The sequence below is a fragment of the Euleptes europaea genome, chromosome 5, assembly GCF_029931775.1.
Source record: "Euleptes europaea isolate rEulEur1 chromosome 5, rEulEur1.hap1, whole genome shotgun sequence".
NCBI classification, from domain to species: Eukaryota; Metazoa; Chordata; class Lepidosauria; order Squamata; family Sphaerodactylidae; genus Euleptes; species Euleptes europaea.
Genome location: NC_079316.1, coordinates 80,879,527 through 80,901,226, shown reverse-complemented (window position 1 = coordinate 80,901,226; position 21,700 = coordinate 80,879,527). Strand labels below are relative to the sequence as shown.

At 44.0% G+C, this 21,700-nt stretch overlaps 1 protein-coding gene across 2 annotated transcripts in view; it reads left to right on the top strand.

The window, feature by feature from the left end:
- MYOF (myoferlin) overlaps nucleotides 1-21,700 on the top strand; it is a 121,186-nt gene that overhangs the window by 66,081 nt on the left and 33,405 nt on the right. For both annotated transcript variants that reach the window (XM_056850039.1, XM_056850038.1), the window contains 11 exons: nucleotides 84-190; nucleotides 2,369-2,558; nucleotides 3,480-3,635; nucleotides 6,725-6,856; nucleotides 10,577-10,740; nucleotides 13,144-13,258; nucleotides 14,900-15,005; nucleotides 15,855-16,003; nucleotides 16,154-16,327; nucleotides 19,912-20,020; nucleotides 20,713-20,790. In XM_056850039.1, coding sequence (XP_056706017.1) covers nucleotides 84-190; nucleotides 2,369-2,558; nucleotides 3,480-3,635; nucleotides 6,725-6,856; nucleotides 10,577-10,740; nucleotides 13,144-13,258; nucleotides 14,900-15,005; nucleotides 15,855-16,003; nucleotides 16,154-16,327; nucleotides 19,912-20,020; nucleotides 20,713-20,790 — 1,480 coding nt within the window. The remainder of the gene's footprint in view (nucleotides 1-83; nucleotides 191-2,368; nucleotides 2,559-3,479; nucleotides 3,636-6,724; nucleotides 6,857-10,576; nucleotides 10,741-13,143; nucleotides 13,259-14,899; nucleotides 15,006-15,854; nucleotides 16,004-16,153; nucleotides 16,328-19,911; nucleotides 20,021-20,712; nucleotides 20,791-21,700) is intronic.

The following is a 21,700-nucleotide window of genomic DNA, read 5'->3' as shown; positions in this document are numbered from 1 at the left end:
GCAGTTGAGAAAAATCACAATGTGAGAAAAATTAATATCAGTGGCTAATGCATATGGACTTGTCCGATTCTTTGAAACTGCAGCAAACAAACATAGCAGCCCTAAAATCGGCAATACGGGAAAAGATGTCAGAAGACCACTTGGTTAAGATATGGCTGAAGCTAATTGATGAACTCATGGAGGATTTAAGGTAGATTATTCATTACCTTTATCTCTGGAAGAGCTGAAAATTTCAGTTCTGCTGTTATGGTGCTCTTTGCTAAGTTTGCAAATGCTAATGCCCCCCCCCCCCCCGGATTTCTTTTATAGTTCCTTCCAGTTTGCCTTTCTCTTTTGAAATATGCATATTATAGAAACAAATTGCTAAAAAGAAACCCTTGTGCCATCCTGGAAGTAAAAGGGTGGAATAAGAATGCAATAGATAAATAAATCATGTTAAATTTAAAAGATATGTAGGAAAAACAATAGGAAATAAAGGAAAGAGAAAGGAGATCTTAAATTTCTACCAAAATTTAGTTATCCAGGACACAACAATAAAGGTACAAGTACTGGACAAGCAGGGATGTTGCAATATGGCAACAAGGCTAGGTATGCATGTTTGAAAATTCCTGGCCACTTTATTAAACTTTTTTTTCCTGGTTGTTTAACACTGGCAGCCAAATCATGTCCTTTTCTGTAGATGTAGTAGTGCAAGCAGAAGCGTTTGCTATAACCAGTACTGCTGTGTGAGGCCAGAAGAATAGAGCTAGACAGCTTCATCTCATGCCTAGCTTGTGGCATATTTCAGAGCTGTGCCTTGCATGATTTAAAATGGGATGGACCACCATCCCTATCTCTCTACCAGTACCAGGAAAACCCCTTTTGCAGAGTTTCTGTGCCTCTTAAGGCCCTCTCTCCCTGCTGAGGCAGCATGATTGATGGTTGCTGCTGCTGTGGCTCAGGGAGCAGGGCTAGCACTGGATCAAAAGGACAAGAGTTGTCTTGCACTGGAGTGAGGCGCCTTGATCCTATTCTCCAGAGAGAGACCATCTCAACACTGCCTACAGTCAGTAGTAGCTGCTTGGCTCAGTTTTATAAGTGCACCTTGGCAGATGGTTGTCACCAGCTCTAAGGCAGTGTATCAATAGGGTTGCCAACTTCCAGGTACTAGCTGGAGATCTCCTGCTAATACAACTGATCTCCAGCCAATAGAGATCAGTTCACTTGGAGAACATGGCCACTTTGGCAGTTGGACTCTATGGCATTGAAGTCCCTCCCCTCCCCAAATCCTGCCCTCCTCAGGCTCTGCCCCCAGAATCTCCAAGTATTTCCCAACACAGGGCTGGCAACCCTATGTATCAAGGCTGATACTGAAAGGCAAACCAGAGGCAGCGGGGGGAGCAGTTTATTGCAGTTCTGTCTGCACTTATTGCTCAGATTGAGTGGCCAGGCAGAAGCAGGAGTTACATAAGGGCCAAATGGGACAAATAGTCAAAAGGCTCCTGTTCATGCTGGAGCGAGTGCTAAGTAAGACATCTTGTTGCCCCTGATTTCAAAAACTTAGTGCCTTATGCAGTGTTTGTTATATTACTGGGAACTGAGGCCTAGTTGTGCATTTCCACAAGCTATTTATGGAATGGTATCTGCATAGGGTTGCCAACCTCCAGGTACTAGCTGGAGATCTCCTGCTATTACAACTGATCTCCAGCCAATAGAGATCAGTTCACCCGGAGAAAATGGCCGCTTTGGCCATTGGACTCTATGGCATTAAAGTCCCTGCCCTCCCCAAACCCTGCCCTCCTCAGGCTCCACCCTAAAAACCTTCCACCGGTGGCTAAGAGGGACGTGGCAACCCTATATCTGGACCATTGATGAGGGCTTTGTCAGTGGTGGTAGTACATTGTCCTTGGAATGCCTTGGCTCAGCTGGGGCCTTTTTAATTGACCTTTAGGTACCCAAACAAAACATTTTTCTTTACCTAGGCTTTTAACTGATGGGTTTCATCATTTTAATTTGAAAGCATCTGAACAAGTGAGCTGTGGCTCACAAAAGCTCAAACTCTCAGAAATTTTGTTAGTCTTTAAGGTGCTACTGGATTCTTGCTCTTTTCTACGGTGACTGACAGACTAACATGGCTACCCATTGTCATCTATCATTTTAATCTATTTTTGATAGTCTGCTCTTAGCTTGTGGGTGGTTTTATCGGTTCTTTTATAGGCTGCTCCGTATTGGGGGGTTTTTTGTCTTGTTTTATGGTGGTTGTTTTTATGATTTTGTATGTATGGTGGTGGTTTTTATGATTTTATATGTATAGTTTTGAAATTATGTGCCATCTGGATACATTTTTTGAATAAATACTACTAAGAAGCCTATTTGTTTCTTCTTTCAGTAAGGAATTGCCTGCTGAAGGCAAGCAGAATTTTACAATCCTTGATTCCCAGATCCGAAAACTGCGGCTCAAAACATTCAGGCAAATTCAGGAGGCGGCAGCAAAGCTGAGGAGTGAAGCCACTGATGTGAAGGCCACTCTGACAGAAATTGAAGATTGGTTGGATAGGCTAACACAGTTAAGTGAAGAGGTTAGTTGTCTGTCTATTTATCTTTCTATAAAAATTGTATAATAATTTTGGAGCGTTGTATTTTCAAACTTAAACCTGGCTGGAACAAAAAATGACCCCAGCATTCTTAGTTTATATACTGCAGTGAGCTAACAATTAATAAGGGGGCATGTAACACGACAGGAAAAGTAAGTTCATTAAGGTTAAGGAGTAGATGGAATTAAATTAATCTGTCATCAATTTTAATCTACTTCTTGGGGTGAATTTAACCTCTTTCTTTGTCTCTGTCTCTTAGAGACATAACACCTAACCTCTCCACAGTTCTTCACACCAACAGTATATAACATCTTCAGTGCTTCACCTGCAGTGTACATTTTCCTTTCTACGTTATGCTATAATAGTAACTTAGGCAAAATTTGTGGGAGAGTTCTCCTACTTTTTTCTGCGTCCTTACCCTATGGCCACAAGTGCCTTAGCCCCCAGTCACCTTTGTTCCTCCCCCCCCTGCCAATAGTACCTCAGATAATGCTTGTCTGTTGGCCTCAGATGCAAGGTCCGGTGAATGCGGTTGTCAGGCAACTTTCAAATACATATATTAACATTTATTCCTTGTTCCTGTGTGTATTTCAAACAGGTACACATGCTTGGGAGCCAGAATTGCCTATGACTCCTGCTGAATGTACATTTAGTGGCAGAGCTGTGAAATATCCCTCAGTTTGGGGTACCAGAATACATGCAGGCCTTTTTTGGTGCTCTGTGCATGGTTGTGTGGAAGGGGAGAGGGAGTTATGCTATTTCTGCATAAAATGATATAATAATTCTTTCAAGACAGATTTCATGTAGCATTTTGCGTCTTTAATAATATCAGGCATTAATAGGAAATGCTATTGTTTTGCAAAGTAAAAATCTGTTTTCATTTGTCTCCCTGTCTGAAAACAAAAGCCACAAAACAGCATGCCTGACGTGATCATTTGGATGATCCGAGGGGAAAAGAGGCTCGCCTACGCGCGCATTCCTGCTCACCAGGTTTTATATTCCACTACAAGTGCTGGAGCATCTGGAAAGTATTGCGGGAAGACCCAGACTGTCTTTCTAAAGGTAACATAAGCCCAACCACATGAACATTTGCAAAATATTTAGGACTACAATGCTCACTGTAGCTTTTATACAGATTAGGGCTGTCGATTCGGTTCCATCCGACATGAAAAACAGCCAAATTTTCCCTGATTCGGCGGTTTCGTTCGGTTAGAGCCAAAGTGAAAAAAGGCAGGAAAATGACGAGCCAAATTCGGTGAGTTCGGGCGGACGCCGTATACGTTTGGGCAAATTCGGCGCCCCCCGAATCAACATTCTCCCGTGGCCAATGGTGGCCAAGCTGGGTCTTCTTCTGACCAATCAGAGCAGGGATTCTCCCTTTTGAATTGGCCAGGAGAAGAGTATAGAAACTCCCGTCCCGAGTCTGTATTCATTTCCTTCCATTTTGGTGGTTCTGCTCCTGAGAGATCCTGCTTACTGGAATAGGATTGGATTGGATTTACTTCTCCTCCCTGCTCCTGCTGGAAGACATCCACACAGTTTGATTTTGGGGTTTTTCTCTATACCTTTTCTCGTGTGTGTGTGTGTGTGGGGAAGCAGTTTCTGTTGGTGGGGGAAGCCAAAGGGGGGCTTTTGCCTGTTCTGCTGGGGGGGTGCCCGCTCGCCTCTGCGGGAGTGTGCATTCTGCCTTTTTCTGCCCGTTGCCAGTCAGTGCGGCGGTGCGTGCTTGAGTCTCCCTCCACTCGGCACCCGTGCCTCCTCCTCCTTGGTTTGTTTGTTTGGGGTTGAGCCAAGCAGTACTGGTTTGAGGGGAGGGCTTTGCCTGTTCTGCCGGGGGGGTGCCCGCTCGCCTCTGCGGGAGTGTGTGTTCTGCCTTTTTCTGCCCGTTTCCAGTCGGTGCGGCGGTGCATGCGTGAGTCTCCCTCCGCTTGGCATCCGCGCCTCCTCCTCCTCGGTTCGTTTGTTTGGGGTTGAGCCAAGCCATACTGGTTTGAGGGGGGGCTTTGCCTGTTCTGCTGGGGGACCTGCTCGCCTCTGCGGGAGTGTGCGTTCTGCCTTTTTTTGCCCGTTGCCTCCCTTGCCTGGACTTGAGTACAGCTGTGCAGCCATTCTCGTTGTTTCCAATGGGCTAGCCTGTCATTAGTTTTAGTACAGCCCATGTCAGCGAGTCTCTCTCTGTCTGGCCCGTTCTTCTCCTTAGTTTGGAATTTGCATCTTCTGGTTCGGGGGGGGTGTTCTGCTGGGGGGGGGGCTTGATTGCCTCTGTGGAGTGTGATTTGGGGGGGTTACCTGTCCTGGGGGGGCTGATTGCCTCTTTGCGAGTGTGATTGTTGCTGTGGAAAATTTGAATCCAGCAACATAAAATCTATCAATACTGAAGATACGGAATTTGCGCAGGTCACACTTACGCTAGTAGCGTTATAAGATGCACTTTGGCTGTGTTGAAATGAAAAGATACGTTACCCATGCTAGTTATGCTGTTTACTTACGCTTTGAGCGTTCTAGGATGCACTTTCGGCGTAGTATGAAAGCTTTTCTTGCTTGTGTTACATCGGCTCTTAGAAGCCACGGACTGGCTTCTACTGTGTGTGTGGGGGGAGCCAAAGGGGGGGTTACCTTACCTGTCCTGGTGGGGAGGATTGATCTCTTCTTTGCGAGTGTGATTGTTGCTGTTTTCACTGGTTTCACAGTGTGGGTCAGTGAGTCTCTCTCTGGCTGCCCCAGAAACAATGGGAGGTTTTGCCTTGGATTTGCCGATCTCTAGATGCACATTAAGGGTTGCCGGCTCCCATTCATTCCAATGGGAGGATGGGGGGACCCCTTCCAGACCCCAAAACTCGGGACCCCCTGACCCAATCTGCACCAAACTTGGGGGTTTTTGCAAGAAGGGTCCCCTCAAGCTACACTGAAAGTGTGGGACCTCTAACTCCAAAAATGCCCCCCCTGGAGCCACGGAAATCCACAAATGTGCTTTAAATGGCTTTATTCGGCTGAATTTATTTGGAAATGCCGAATTTCATGCCGAATTCCACGGATCCGAATAGGGGGAGTTCGGACTTTGGCATTTCCCAAATACCGAATTTTTTTTCAACAGCCCTATACAGAATATTGCTGTGGGGACAACAACCCAGTATGAACAGTCCTGGTATAGAATAGTCTTGACATGCCCATATTTTGGGATATGAACATACTATTTAAAAACTCCACATGTGTATATAGATATGCAACCTATCTAACTAGTGTGTATCTGCTTCCCCTTCATTACTATTTCAAAAACTGTGTCCCTTGACACAGAATAATTAATTAAATAAATTAGAGTTCAAAATACTCAGGCACATAGAGGTAGGGTTTCCAGAATTTCATTCTTTTTCATTCATTCATTTTTGCACTGATCCACTTTCCTTTTCCTTTTCCATTGGTTTCAATGGGAAAAACATCTCCAGCTGTAACTTCCTTACTTTTGCTTCAATATGGATAATGTTTTCAGAGGTTTTCACCCTGAACAACCTCTCTGCCAAAGGCTCCAGGCCTTACAGGGAATTTTAGTTAAATCTAATTTCTGGCTGTAACATTGTTTTCTACACAATTTTGATGAAATTTCCAGGAATTGTACCTCTGGGTCTTTTCAGGAATTGTACCTCTGCCTCTTACTATTCACATTCTTCAAAAACGTTTTCAGGGGAAAGAGTGAGGAGTACCTCCTCCCAATTTAACTGAGAAAGAAGGGTATCCCAGCTATCAACAGTTTGGGAAACTCATATCAACATAACATTTGATTTTCAAGCCTCTTAGTCATGACAAGGAAACATGAACCATGATTAATATTGCAAGTTTCAGACTTGGGCAGGGACAAACTCATTGTTTGACAAGGACTGGGATTGAAAAACAGGAAAAGAATTAGCAGCCTGGCTGTGCTTGGCCATCCGTTTACTGGCAAGTCAAGGATAATGTTCTTAAAATTGTTTTTGGGCACTTCTGAACTTGAAAAAGAATCTTTAGATGTTCCTACCCATTTGATGTAATCTCTGACAAAGGAAAATTCTGGCCAGGCACAGGACAGTGGGACATAGGCCATGTTCATGTCCTACTGTATTTGTTTAGTTGATGCTTGCTCGACCCTAGAGGATACCAATTCTTTTTATGTGATTTAGTACCCACAGGACAAAAACCACGGCGCAAAAATACCTGCACAGTTGCGGGTTAATGTTTGGCTGGGACTGAGTGCAGTTGAGAAGAAGTTTAATAGCTTTGCAGAAGGAACGTTTAGCGTCTTTGCCGAAATGGTAGGTGTACTAACAATTTCTATGCTACAGTTGATTTGAATTTTGCTTCTTTCTCTTCCTTCAAATTTGAGACAAGATCCTGGGGGATTTTATGGCATTTATTGCCCTCCCCCCACCCCAGAATGTCAGGGTACAAGAAAGTTCTCTTGTGCAAACCCTTGTGAAATGAGAGCTACACACAAACACACTCGAGCAGTGGTGCTCGCACAGTATTCATTTTAATGACATGTGCAGGGAAACTTCGCAACGCCTTGTGCCCTAAATTGACAGATCATATGTATGAGATCATTTGTTCAAAGGGTCCCATCAGTCATCGGAAATTTTGATTTCACTTTTACTATCTGGGTTAAGTTCAGTGCATGTATTCCAAAATTAGCCCTGTCTTAACAGGTATCGCAGGTTGCCTTTTTGATGATGCGGAGTGTGAAAATACCATTATCTTTCTATAAAAAGTCCACTTCACATGCATAAGTGATTTAGTAGAGTTGAGAGGCTAAGAGAGCCATCATATCCAGTCCTCGTCCCATTTGGTACCTGGCAGATAATAGCCCAGCGCTTAATTTCTGGAAGGAAGACATACAGCATCTCAAGCATCCTTGAAACCCATCTGTAAATAATTTCCTTTCCTCTGAGGCTTGTGGGATCTGATTGTTGGTACTCACTGTTGAGTGAAAAATGCGTGCACACACACTAAAATGCTCATTTTTGTTCACAAGCCTTAATATGTCATGGCGCTGAAAATAGTAGTCAAATTAAGCTTAGCTTCAGTTCCTTTAAATTATTCAGCACAGTTCAAATTATGAAAATTGTGATTGTGTTTAGGTTTAGACCTAAATTGTGATTGTTAGGTTGTTTGGGGGATTTTGATATCGTGTCACAGAGTGTTACTGAGGCCTACTGGTCCAACGCAGTCAGGAGATGATCAATTATGGGAGGCCAGCAAGAGGCCAGGGATCCCAATAATCAGAGGGTGTGGGAGGCATGGTGGTGGGAGGAGGTTTTACAAGGGAAAGAGCCTAAGATACAGGTGTGCTCAGACTCTTTCCAACCTGCATCCCATCCCAAGATACAAAGATAGGGAGATGAGGTAATATTCATCTCCGACACTGATGCTGTGCAATGCCAGGTCCATCGCCAATAAGACCACTTTGTAGTGCAGGGAGTCGGCTTGCATGACTGAGGCCTGGATGAGGGAGAGCAAAACAGTCGCTCTGAGAGAACTACCCCCCCCATACGTGCATTTCATAAGCGACATATAAGGTGCTCTTGTAGCTTTGTTGCGGGCTTAATGCCATACTCGCTCTAGCTGTCTAAGCGCCTTTATCTTTATTGCCACCTCACATGCATTTCATTTTTTTATATAAATATTTTTATTGAATTTTAATAATAAATGGGATACAGAAGGAAGGAGGGGCAGGGGATAGAAAAAAAGTATAAACGTATATATATATAGGTAGATAAATATATAGATATTATACATCATTAATATATCTAGTACCGCCCCCTTATAGGGTGTCAGAATACATTAGCTTATTCGTTAGCTGTGTTCAATCTCAAATATGAATCTGCTGAGTCTTATAAGGTTTCGTTGTCATTTTTTGGTTTTAATATATTCGTAGAAGGATTTCCATTTGTCTCTATTTTGTTTTTGAGTTTCTTTCTGTAGTGTTTCAGTTAATTGTGCCATTGTTATATATTCGTACGCTTTGTCAATCCAAGGCTCGATTTGTGGTATTCTATTTGTTTTCCATAGTGATGCTAGAGCTATCCTTGCAGCTGTAACTAAATATTTTAACATATCTTGTTGGTCCGTGTCGATGCTATCTGGGGTTTTATTCAATAGGTATAATTTGGGGTCGTATACTATCTTATGAGGAGCCCCATGGCGCAGAGTGTTAAGCTGCAGTACTGCAGTCCAAAGCTCTGCTCACGACCTGAGTTTGATCCCAACGGAAGTTGGTTTCAGGTAGCCGGCTCAAGGTTGACTCAGCCTTCCATCCTTCTGAGGTCGGTAAAATGAGTACCCAGCTTGCTGGGGGTAAAGGGAAGATGACTGGGGAAGGCACTGGCAAACCACCCCGTAAACAAAGTCTGCCTTGGAAACGTCAGGATGTGATGTCACCCCATGGGTCAGGAATGACCCGATGCTTGCACAGGGGACCTTTACCTTTACCTTTATACTATCTTATGGTCGAAAATGCCTTCTATGTTCTTATGTATTTTCTTCCAAAATTTCTGGACTGATTTACATGTCCACCAGCAATGATAGAATGTGCCCCTGGCTTTACGACATTTCCAACATAGGCCAGATGTCGAACTATTCACTCACATGCATTTCATAAGCATCATATATTTGGTACTTTGTCTCTCTTCCAGAAATTAAGCACTGGGCTATTATCTGCAAGGTACCAAATGGGATGAGGACTGAATATGATGGCTCTCTTAGCCTCTTGACTCTACTTATACATGCACTGAATTTAACCCAGATGAGAAGAAAGTCCTCCATCAGTCTCAGACCATGGTTCCGGGGGGAGTAGCGATACTCAACCGGGAGGCTTTCTCCTACAGGGCTTTACGGCCCCCAGTGATCCCCAGCGTTGAATGTGTTGGCCTAGTGGGGGGCACTGAGGAGAATGTGGCCATCTAGCTGGTATACCAGCCAAACAACACACCAGCAGTTAACCTCCTGAATCTGTCAGATATCAGACTGATAGTCTTGGGGGACTTCAATGTCAATGCAGCCACTGCCTCATCTTCAGTCTTCGGACCTGGTATCATCCATGGCAACACTAGGGTACTCCCAGTTTGTGTAGGGCCCCAGACACCAAGCAGGCCACATGCTGGGTCTTTTCTTTGGGCCTGGATTGATATCCTGCCTCCTCCCTGTTTGGGTGGTGAGCAGATTTATGCTTGCCTGCGGAGACTCATGGATCGAATCGGGTTCCAGAGTGCTCTGCGGGATCCGATTCCCCCTGCCAGTTCCTTTGTTGAGCTGGGAGAGGACTGGCATGGTTGTCTCTCTGAAGCCATCAATGGGATCGCACCCCGATGCCCTCTTCGCCCCCATCTCAACTGGGCTCTGTGGTACACCACAGAGCTTTGGGCTAAGATACAGGTACTTAGACGGCTAGAGCGAGAATGGCGTTAAGCACGCAACAAAGCTACAAGAGCACCTTATATGACGCTTATGAAAGCCTGTGAGGTGGCAATAAAGGCCACTAAGGGAAATTATAATTTGACCTTTATTGCATCCGCTAGCTCTCATCCGGCACAATTGTTTAAGATAATTAGGTTGCTAATGCCCGTATCAGAGGGACAACCAAATTCTAATTTGGCCATTAGCTGTGAGGCTTTTGTGAGCTATTTTGCGGATAAAGTCTTGTTTCGCCACCATGACCTCCCTGCCCACATTGATACAGTAAATGAACTGGAGGCCCCTTGCCTTCAGGTCCAATATTTGACCACTTCAGTCGGCTCTCCCAGGCCAATGTTGATAGGGTCCTGAGGGCTGTGAGGCCCACCACTTGTCTCTTGGACCCGTGCCCATCCTGGCTGATCAAGGCCTGTGGGGATGAGGTGCAAGGCCCCCTGGTCGAGATGCTAAACCTGTCCTTCAGGCTGAGGCAATGTGAGGAATGGCCTTTGATTCTAATGGTGAGATATCGAATGCATGAGATTTTTCATCAGGTTCTAACATTGCTTTCTTCATTTTTCGAACAGTATGAAAATCAGGCTCTTATGTTTGGAAAATGGGGAACTTCAGGACTTGTTGGCCGCCACAAATTTTCTGACGTCACAGGAAAAATCAAGCTGAAAAGAGAATACTTTCTGCCTCCCAAAGGCTGGCAGTGGGAAGGGGACTGGTTCGTTGATCCTCAAAGAAGGTCAGGTTTTTGTTTGAATTACTCTGTCATGAAACAAAAGTAATTTCCCATGGAGGAAATGCCAACATTTTTGCAGGAAGAGAGATACAGTAGGCAGTTATATATGCTGTGACCCATCGAGCTAGAAACCAGTTTTGCTGAAAACTTCCCAATTAAAGTACTTAAATCAGTACTATCTTAGATCTTTCTTTCTTTCTTTCTTTCTTTCTTTCTTTCTTTCTTTCTTTCTTTCTTTCTTTCTTTCTTTCTTTCTTTCTTTCTTTCTTTCTTTCTTTCTTTCTTTCTTTCTTTCTTTCTTTCTTTCTTTCTTTCTTTCTTTCTTTCTTTCTTTCTTTCTTTCTTTCTTTCTTTCTTTCGCAGTCTGCTATTGATATAAGAGTGGGGGCGTCTACATTGCATCCCAAGACAGGGCAATATATATGTTTTGCCTTTAAAAAAAAAAAAAGCAAAACAGTTTAACAATCTTGTGTATTATTGGAGTTCAATAAGTTGAATTCCAGATATGTAATTGGGTTCTTAGAAGTATTGGGGGTATGGGCAGTTTGGATCAAGTTGTGGCGCCAGGGAAGTGGAAAGTCCCAGTTAGCAACTAGTTGTTGCTTCCAGCCTTGGAAAGGGAAAAAAAAGCACAGGCACTTTCTCTACCTGTTGTGCATGCTGTGTGGGAAGGGTTCACACATACATGCCACATCCCCCATCCAAACTGAGGTTCCCCCATGGCAGCTGTTTCTGTTTAAAATATCTGGGAATATCTATCAGGAAGATTGACTGTTGCCCAGACAAAGGCTAGGCCTGGCTTGGAGGTAGGGTTGCCAGGTCCCTCTTCACCACCAGTGGGAGGTTTTTGGGGTGGAGCCTGAGGAGGGTGGGGTTTGGGGAGGGGAGGGACTTCAAAGCTATAGAGTCCAATTGCCAAAGTGGCCATTTTCTCCAGGTCAACTGATCTCTATCGGCTGGAGATCAGTTGTAAATAGCAGGAGATCTCCAGCTAGTACCTGGAGGTTGGCAACCCTACTTGGAAGACTTTTACTGTCTCATCAGGTCAGAATCATGCCCAAGGGAGTATTTGACTGAAGTCCTGCACACAGGTTGCTTAGATCCCATTGACTTCAATAGAAGCGAAAGAGATTTAAACAGCTGAATTGTGCAGAAGACTTCAGCCTATGATTTCCCCCCCACACACGAGGTTTAAAGCAGCTGTTATCTTCCATCAGTTTGTGATGCAAAAGCTACACCAGCCATTATTCTCGTGTGCATTACAGATGCTGCTTTCTCAAAGCCAATTTATGCCTTTCAAAACAGTGTTTAATTTGGCCAACAGAGGGCAGCACAAAACTCTCTCAAATCCCAGCTAACCAAAGAAAATGCTACATTCTGTTTTGCTTCACATATTTTCTTTTATTGAATTAGCATTTTTAATTATACTTCCTATCCATTTTTATATTTTGATTTTTAAAATGCACGCCAGAATACGAGACAATACATTTGTGATAATAAGTATGTACTTTGTGGAATAACAGGAAAATATAAGTGTCACAACATGGTTGGAAGAGTTTACAGTACTAATTTGAGTTTATCTACAGTTCATTGGGGAAAAAATCAATTAACTGCAATGTATAATTCCCTAGCACTCTGTTTCCTCAGCTATGTGGTGCTTAGTTTCTGGATGTGATAGTAGTTTCCCAGTTGCAGCAGTGGTGTTTGACACTTTAAAAAAGCATGGGGAGTTTAATTTTAAAAGTTTGTTGGTGTTGCTGCTCTTGCCTATAAAGTATGGCCATCCACAGATTGTCAATATAGTTTGCACCCATTCTCACCACTGCCAGAGAAACAAAAGGACCCCATTATGTCTTTCTGGAGTGATTATGATTGGCTAGAACCAGATAGATTCAGCAGCATCTTCAGCCAACTGTACGAACACATGAAGCTGCCGTATACCAAATCAGACCCTTGGTCCATCAAAGTCAGTATTGTCTGCTCAGGCAGGCAGTGGCTTTCCAGGGTCTCAGGCAGGGGTCTTTCACATCACCTACTTGCCTGGTCCCTTTAACTGGAGATGCTGGGACTTTCTTCATGCTATCACACTGCCTAGATAATATATGAAGCGTCCCAATATCATGAAGGCAGCTTAACTTGCAGCCTTTTCACCTAAATTTCCTGCCCAGCACAGTTCTTTAAGAAGAATACAGTACAGTGAATAACCACACTGGGATTTTTAAGCTGCTAAAAGTGGTCCATACCACCACCACTCCCAGCCAATGAGATGGGTCAGTTAAATATTCCTGCAGTTGCTTGTAGTCAGGCGGTTCACATGCAGCTAGATTTCTTGAACAATACCTTGGAGTGTTCAGTGAACATCTTTTAATACCTCTTGAGTCTCAGAATTTCGTTCTAACTTACCAGCTTGCTGACAGAAGCAGATGCTGGCCATTCAGAGTTTACAGATGAAGTGTATCAAAATGAGAGCCGCTATCCTGGAGGAGACTGGAAAGCGGCTGAAGAGAGTTATACTGATGTGGTAAGTCTTGCTTTTGATGAGTTTACACTTCTGCCTTTAACAGCCCCCTTTTAGCTACAGTTGTAGTACATGAGCCTTGCTTGGGTAGCCGGCGGGTGGGATATACGTCAAAAATATAAATAAATAAAGTAATTCAAGTCACTTTGTTTGTTAGCATCCATGGTTAAATTCACGTAAAATGCAGATCGCAACATGGCGTTAAATTCCAACTAAGAATTGAAAGGATCTGATCATGTGCAATGCCAACAAGGAATCACACTATTTATTTATTTATTTAAAAGATTATATGATGTACTCTCATTCTGTAGACTCATAAATGGGCTTAAAATAAGCCAATACCAAAATGCCACTCAGTTGCTGTAAGCCATTGTAGGGAAAAAGACAGGCATAGAACAGGTCTTTGGGGGTTACCGCACTTTGTATTCCCAGCAATGTATTAAGAGTTTGAAAATGTTTTAAAAAACATCGCTTTAAAAGGGTTTTTGGATACCACAGCTTATAAATGGTTGGAAAACGTCTTCACAGCTAAAGGGGCCAAACAAAGTGCGAACAGTATTTTTTATAACGTTTCAAACTCTTAATACATCGGTGGGAATACATAGAAAGTGCAAACAGCATTTTTTATAACATTTTCAAACTCTTAATACATTGCTGGGAATGCAAGTGCGGTAACCCCCTTTGTCTCTCCCCCTTCTTTACTAGGGCTTATGTAGCCTGGAAGGCCCTTTTCTTATCAGAGGAATGGCACAGAGTTAAATTCCTCTTTTCCAGTATTGTGCGTCCCCTGTCCGTATTGGGAGGGGCTGCTTTTGCAGCTGAATTATTCCTCTCACACCATGAGGGACTTCGATCTACCTTACAGTTTTGAATACAGTATAGCATACACAGTAGGGTGGGAAATGTGGTCTGCTTTTTGCTGCAGACTGTTTCTCCGAATGTTTCTAATTGTAAAAGGGAAGCGTTTGTGGTCTGTTTAAAGATTCACATTTTTAAATAGTTTTGTTTTAGTATAAGCTGTATGAATTTCAGATCTGACAAAATGGGTTTAGATCCATGAAAACATATTTGGCAATAAAATTGATAGTATTTATTCTATTCTGATTTCTAATGAAATACTATTATCATGCCTTAGACAGTTTGCTGTTTGCATGATTTTATAATTTTGTAATCCTAGTCTTATTGCATTGTTTATTGGAAGTCTTATGCTATCTGATTGAATTTGTTTCTTTATATTTTGTAATTCGTGATTGAGTTTGATCAAGAAAGGCAGGCTATAAATGAAGTAAGTAGAAGAGTTGGTTTTTATACCCCACTTTTCTCCACCTTAAGGAGTCTCATAGCAGTTTGCAATCACAATCCCTTCCTCTCCCCACAACAGGCACCTTGTGAGGTAGGTGGGGCTGAGAGAGTTCTGAGAGAAATGTGGCTGGCCCAAGGTCACCCAGCAGGCTTCATGTGGAGAAGTGCGCAATTGAACCCAGTTCTCCAGATTAGAGTCCACCCCTCTTAACCATTACACCACACTGGCTCTAAATACTATTAAGTGAGAAATTATTATATAATGTTGCTGAATAGACAACTGCTATGTCTTTTAAAGAATTTCAACATTGGTATATGTGTGTTTCCTTCTCTGTTTCAAAGAACGGTGAAAAAACAGCCCCACCAAGTGAGATTTCCTGCCCTCCAGGTTGGATATGGGAAGATGATGCTTGGATTTATGACATAAATCGAGCAGTGGACGAAAAAGGTGAGGCTAGAACTTTTGGAAACTTTTCGAGTCAGGTTCTTAGCGTATGAACTGACAGGTTTTGCTACTCCAAGCAAGTTTTGGACTTGAGCTCCCCAAACTGTGCCACCTCCCACACTTCATGGCAAGCTGCATTAATGTGCTAGCGGAGGACAGTGTGGCAGGGTCTGTTGTAAAAAAAACCCGCACTGTGTGCATACAAGCCCTTGGTCAATCTAAAGTAGACTGGTAATCTGTATTTTTTCCATATGGCTCATTTGACTTTGCAAATTGAATTTATAGACCACCTCATCTTGGAGGCTTGAATCAGGTAACAATATCTTGTTGTATCCCTTATCCCAACATCCGATATTCGGACAGATCCGAAAACCGGACCTTGTGAGCCGGCACGCAGACATTACTCACAGGCCCTCAGCAGTGCCACTGATGGTTCAATGTACACAAAATTATTAAATACATTGCTTAAAATTATTCAAGCTGTGCGTATAAAGTATATATAAAACACATATAAAACATTCATGAATTTCATGTTTAGACTTGGGTCTCATCCCCAAGATATCTCACTATGTATATGCAAAAATTCCAAAATATTCCAAAATACAGAAAGATACAAAATACGGACCACTTCTAGTCTTAAGCAGTCCGGATAAAGCATAGTCAACCTGTATAATGTTCTTTCAGAGAATTACACCGGTGTGAGGAACCATATTATTCAAGAATGGGCTGTTTGGATAACGTAGAAGCTGTGAATAATTGAGGCTTAGATGGAGAGGATTAGGATTTCAGTAAAAAATAAATTGGTAGAGGCAGTTCAAGACAACCAATACATGTTCACCTATATTATTTTAGGTTGGGAATATGGCATTACCATTCTCCCTGACAACAAGCCACGGTCATGGGTGGCAGCAGAAAAAATGTATCATACCCATAGAAGACGAAGGCTGATCAAAAAACGCAGAAAAGATCCAAATCAAACTACAGCATCAAGCTTAAGAGAAGTAAGGGGGGAAAATGCTATCCGTCTTGCACATTGGTTGAAAGTAATGGGGAGGGGGCAGTGAGAGGTTGGTTGAATGGATACTTAGTAATGACTCCTACTTTATGAATCTGGAGCAACCGGGAATTATATATCTTCAATTGTGTCCTAGGAAAGCACATTCTATGACGATCAAGGAGGATGGGAATTTGCCTCTTTGATTGGGTGGAAGTTTCACTGGAAGCAGCGCAGTTCGGATACTTTCCGCCGCAGACGCTGGAGGAGAAAAATGGCTCCTTCGGACACCCATGGCGCAGCAGCCATCTTTAAGCTTGAAGGGGCTCTTGTAAGTAACAACTTAGCTTTCCCTGTTCATCATAATGTCACCTCAAAATTAATTATGATCCCAAAATTAAGGTATAGTAAGTGCGTCGTGCTGGAATATAACTGAAGACTGCCAGTGTGGAAGATTAGTGAAATTCATTGTACATCTAGCACTGCATATAAGGCAACATATCAGAATACTGAGGCGTTAGATAAATCCATGTTGTGTAGAGAAAAAGGTTGACAGTTTTCCACCTCTCCTTACGCCATAGTTGAGAATGACATAGAAGGAGAGGCTCTGAAATCCCAAACTGTGCTCATTCTATAGGTATGATGGCAAGTAAGCTATGGTCGCTTATGCATGGGAGTTTTACCTGAGGTTTGTTGCTCGCTGGACCCAAACTTTCCTAGTGGGAGTCTATGTACCAGCAGTCTCCAAGCTCAAATCAGGAAGTATTTGAATCCCCACCTCTTGAAATGCTGCTTCGTAATTGGCTGTAGTGAGAGAAAACTTCCCTCCCTCCGAAGCTCAATTGCCACATAAAAAAGCACTCTAAGAGCAAAAAAACAATCTGAAAAGAAGGGGGGAGGAGAAATCCAAGCCTCAGTTTTAAAAAGCCTTTCTTCTGCTCAGAAAGAGCTCCCAGGAAGCAGGAAGTATTTGAATCCCCACCTCTGGACATGCTGCTTTGTAATTGGCTGTGAACAAAACCAAGCTTGCATGTCCCACACTTTGCCTTGTGCACAGGGATTTCACCCAGGCTGAGCTCAGGAGAAAGGGAAGAATCAGGTTAACAGAGGAATGGGAAGTCCCAGGCTTTGTGAGGGCTGGCAGCGAGGTCATCTCTAATGGAGGGAAAACTCATGCATAACTCCAAGGAACAACCGAGACAGATGGGGTGAACGTGAGTGAAAGTACCCATGCGTAAACGACCTATGAAAGCTTTCATACTTACTGTTGGCTTTTATTCTCTAACTGGTTTTAATCTTCTCTGCCATCTTGTGGCTGTTTGCTGCTGTTGGCTCGATGTCTACATGGTCCTTTAGATCTGTTGTTAATTTTTAAAATATTTTAAAAACTGTATTTTGTGAACTGCTTTGGGCAGGGCAAAATTGCCACTTCCGCAGATTGGGATGTTTTCAGCGATCCACTGCCTTGGAGGATAGTTTGTGGACAGGAGCGAGCCCCAGTGGTACTAGCAGTGAAGAATAACACATGTAGCTGCCTTATACTGAATCAGATCCTTTGATCCATCAAAGTCAGTACTGTCTATGCAGCCTGGCAGCTGCTCTCCAGGGTCTCAGGCAGAGGTCATTCACATTACCTACCTGCCTAGTTCCTTTAACTCAGTGGTTCTCAACCTTTTTCGAGTCGCGACCCCCTTTTACAATTGCCAAGTAACCTGTGACCCTTGTCACATTTGCATAAATTTGCATAAATGACATTTTCAATAGGATAAAGAAAACACATTTGTTTTTTTTTGGCAGTCCAGGGTATCCATATATATAATTACTTTAAATTTTAAAGTTTAAAACAAACAAGCAAACAGTACTACCACCTGTTGCGCAGCGGCTGTGACTGTGTGGCGCAGCAACCTTTCCTGGCACGGAGGAAAGAGTGCCTCTGAGCATGCACTGCGTTCCTTGTCCTCCCCTCTCTCCCCAAAAACTCTTCCAAGCAGGCCGGGGCTCTCGCGAGGAAACCCCCTCTCTTGTGACTGGGACACTGTTTGTGCACAGAACTGCAGTTATCTCTCAAAGCTGAGCTCCGTTTAATCACCTCACGAGAGCGAAGGGCCAGGAAAGAGCCGAGGGCCGCTTATCCCGCTCGGACTTTTCGTGCCTTTTTCTCCCCTCCGCCAGTCACCACTCCTTCTGCGCCTCACCGAACCTGCGCGCTCGAGGGGGAAATCCCGAACTGCGCATGCACCTCGACTCTCTCCCCCTTGGCCTTGCCAGAGCGGAACTGATGACTCAGGGAAGAGCGGAACTGATGACTCAGGGCAGAGAAGCGAAGCCACACTACAAACATGCGCACTTGGATTCCAGGCTGAAGCTCCCGCCCCACCCGAGCGCGGCTAAAAGTAAAAACGACGTGGCTGTAGCAGCCTCAAGGGGGACCGCCCTCTTCTCCTCCGAGACCTGAACTGGCCGAGCCAGGGGAGCTTCCTCGGCCTCCCACACATCCTGCCGCATCATCCGCCCGGCACAGGTGCGACTGCGCCCGGGGCTGGCCCGCCCGCCTCTCAGCTGGGCAGCAGGGCTACAGCTGGTGTGCAGCGGCACGCCGGCGCGTCTCTGCACCCCGGCTCCTTCTGGCTGTCGGCCGGCCAGTTCCTCACCTCTCTGCTTGGGGTCTTCCATGCCCTCACGGACGGATCAGGGTTACAGGGCGTCTGGGTTAGTCCTGGACAGCCCAGGATGGGGGCTGTCCCAGGACAGTGACGGCGACCCCCCCAAAAACACTTCGCGACCCCCTTGGGGGTCCCGACCCCCAGGTTGAGAACCACTGCTTTAACTGGAGATGCCGGGGATTGAACTTGGGACCTTCTGCATGTCGAGCAGATGCTCTACCACTGAGCCATGGCCCCTCCCAGTGCTGTAAGAGCAGCTTGGCTTGGACCCAGCAGCAGTGCCAGGGAAGGCCAGTTTCTGCCAGCTTGATGTGTGAGGTGTGGGCAAAATCCCACATGTACAAGGACTCTCCGTTCTCTTTTATGGGAGTGCCCTGACTATACTGCCGATGGAAGATAATGGAGAAGCTTCTGGGCATATTGAATTTCATGTACGCCTTGGAACCGCTGGATTGCAGCTTTGGGATTTATTACGCTGTGATAGACTTGTAAATCCAGATAAAATAATTGGCAGTCAAGGCCCAAGCATAGTTTTTTACAGCCCAGTACAAACTTTATATGTTGTCCCCTCTATCATGCTATGATCCCATCACAGGTGTGTAATACGCATATTGTCACTCATGACACAAAAGGTTCTGTTTGAATTCTGAAATTAGAAATGACAGTTTGTATATTTCTGAAATGATGCTATGTGCCGCACTGGGCTTTTCTTCTAATGCCCCCAAACACGCTCCTTCATTTTTTTAAAAAAAAACATTGTTGTTTTTGTTTAACATAATAAGTTGCCTAAAGCTTGCTGTCTCTTTTGTAACATTTTGGTTGGTCCTAAGGTATTATTCTATTGATGTTTTATAAATAGGACAATTCACTTGAAAGTGCTATTTTTCTCCTTCGCATTGGCTCCAGAAAATCTCACAAAATCTGGACACTCTATATAGGTACATGTCATAGATGCAGGGAAGTGTTTCCATAAATATCCTCATGATTTAGCCTCACTGTTTTTCTTCATGGTAAAGGGGTTGCAGCCTAGACCCCCAGGTTAGAAAAATGTACCCCTACACACACACACACACACACCCAGATGTTTGGACCTTATTGGCAGTACAGAAATCCTTAAGAAATACTCTTAGAATGTGGGGAGGGCAAAATGAGGAGCTGAAAATTGGCTTTCTGTAGGTGTATTTATATAAATAATCATTATATTTATGTTTATATAATGATATAAATATATTTTATCTTTATACGTTTTTAGGGAGCAGATACAAGTACTGATGATGGAGACACTGCTTCGGAGAAGGACAAAGATTCGGCAAAACGTGTATTTGGTGCAAACACTCCAATAGTCTCTTGCAACTTCAGCAGTAAGTTCAAGAAGAAAGGTTGCCTCTTCCGGGTAGGGCACATGTTTTGCATGCAGAAGGTACCACATTCTGTCCCTGGCATCTCCCTTCCCCTCCCCACAACAGACACCCTGTGAGGTAGGTGGAGCTGAGAGAGCTCCAAGAGAGCTGTGACTAGCCCAAGGTCTCCCAGCTCACCAGACTAGCGTCCGTCCACTGCTCATGTGGAGGAGTGGGGACTCAAACCCAATTCTCCAGATCACCGCTCCAAACCACTGCTCTTAACCACTACACCACACTGGCAGACAAACTATAGCAAAGTAGACAGAGATGGTACAGTAGCCATAAACTGACACAACAGTAGTACAGAGAAGGGTCGGGTAGTAGAGCAAAACAACTAAGGTGATAGAGGACAAAAGGTAAAGCGATTATTACATTTTCACCATCTGTGTCTGTGTGTAAAGTGCCGTCAAGTCGCAGCCGACTTATGGCGACCCCTTTTTGGGGGGTTTTCATGGCAAGAGACTAACAGAGGTGGTTTGCCAGTGCCTTCCTCTGCACAGCAACCCTGGTGTTCTTTGGTGGTCTCCCATCCAAATACTAACCAGGGCTGACCCTGCTTAGCTTCTGAGATCTGACGAGATCAGGCTAGCCTGGGCCATCCAGGTCAGGGCTTTCGCCATCTAATGTACACTATATTATTGTTATTTAAGGAGTCTTCAGTTACCACCTTCGGTGTTACATCTATCAAGCACGAAATCTTAGAGCTTTGGACAAAGACAGTTTCTCAGGTAAAGTGTGGTGGAACTATCAAATCTGAAGAACACATGGCATCTGTAAAAGCAAGTCTGCTCCTTCTCTATAGTGATCGAACTGCTTGAATCATGATTGGTGTAGTTTGAGCTTATCTGCTGCATTCTTGTGCAATGAGATCCCTGCAGCCAAAGATCTGGGTGGTGAGCAGTTTGAGAACTTTAGTCTTGCTTCTGCAGTTGCTGATCATATTCTCTTCTCTCTGCCCAAGTTTTCCTTTTTCTCATACTGCTCCTCAAACCTGCCTCTATTCCCGTCCTATCTCTAGACCTCTTAACCTTCCATCTTTCTTTCCTTATACCCTTTTTGCTAGCGTACCTCCTTTCTTATGAATTTCTACATGTAGAAGAGTTGGTTTTTCTACCTCGCTTCTCTCTTCCCTCTCCCTCCCCCAACAGACACCTTGTAAGGTAGGTGGGGCTGAGAGAGTTTGGAGAGAACTGCGCCTGGCCCAAGGTCACCCAGCAGGCTTCATGTGGAGGAGTGGGTAATCGAACCTGGTTCTCCAGATTAGAGTCTGCCACTCTTAACCACTATGCCATGCTGGCTCCATGCTGTGGGACCAGTGAAGTTTAGCCAGAGCCTGCTGGAAGATCTAGCCAATGACAGCCAGAAGCCTTTCTTTCTGCCTAGCCCACATTGTGACAGTCATTGTGAATGGAACCAATCATTATAAAGGACAATGGATATTACAGGGTGTTAAGCTGCAACCAAGCACATTTTACTACATTACCATTTGTTTTTCTTTTGAAAGGTTATTAATCTACACCAGAGGTTCCCAAACTGTGCTTCGTGGAGCACTTGGTGCTCTGTGAAACATCTCCTAGTGCTCCATGAAGAGATTGGAAAGAAAAATACTACTGTCATTCGGTTTCGTATATAGGTGCT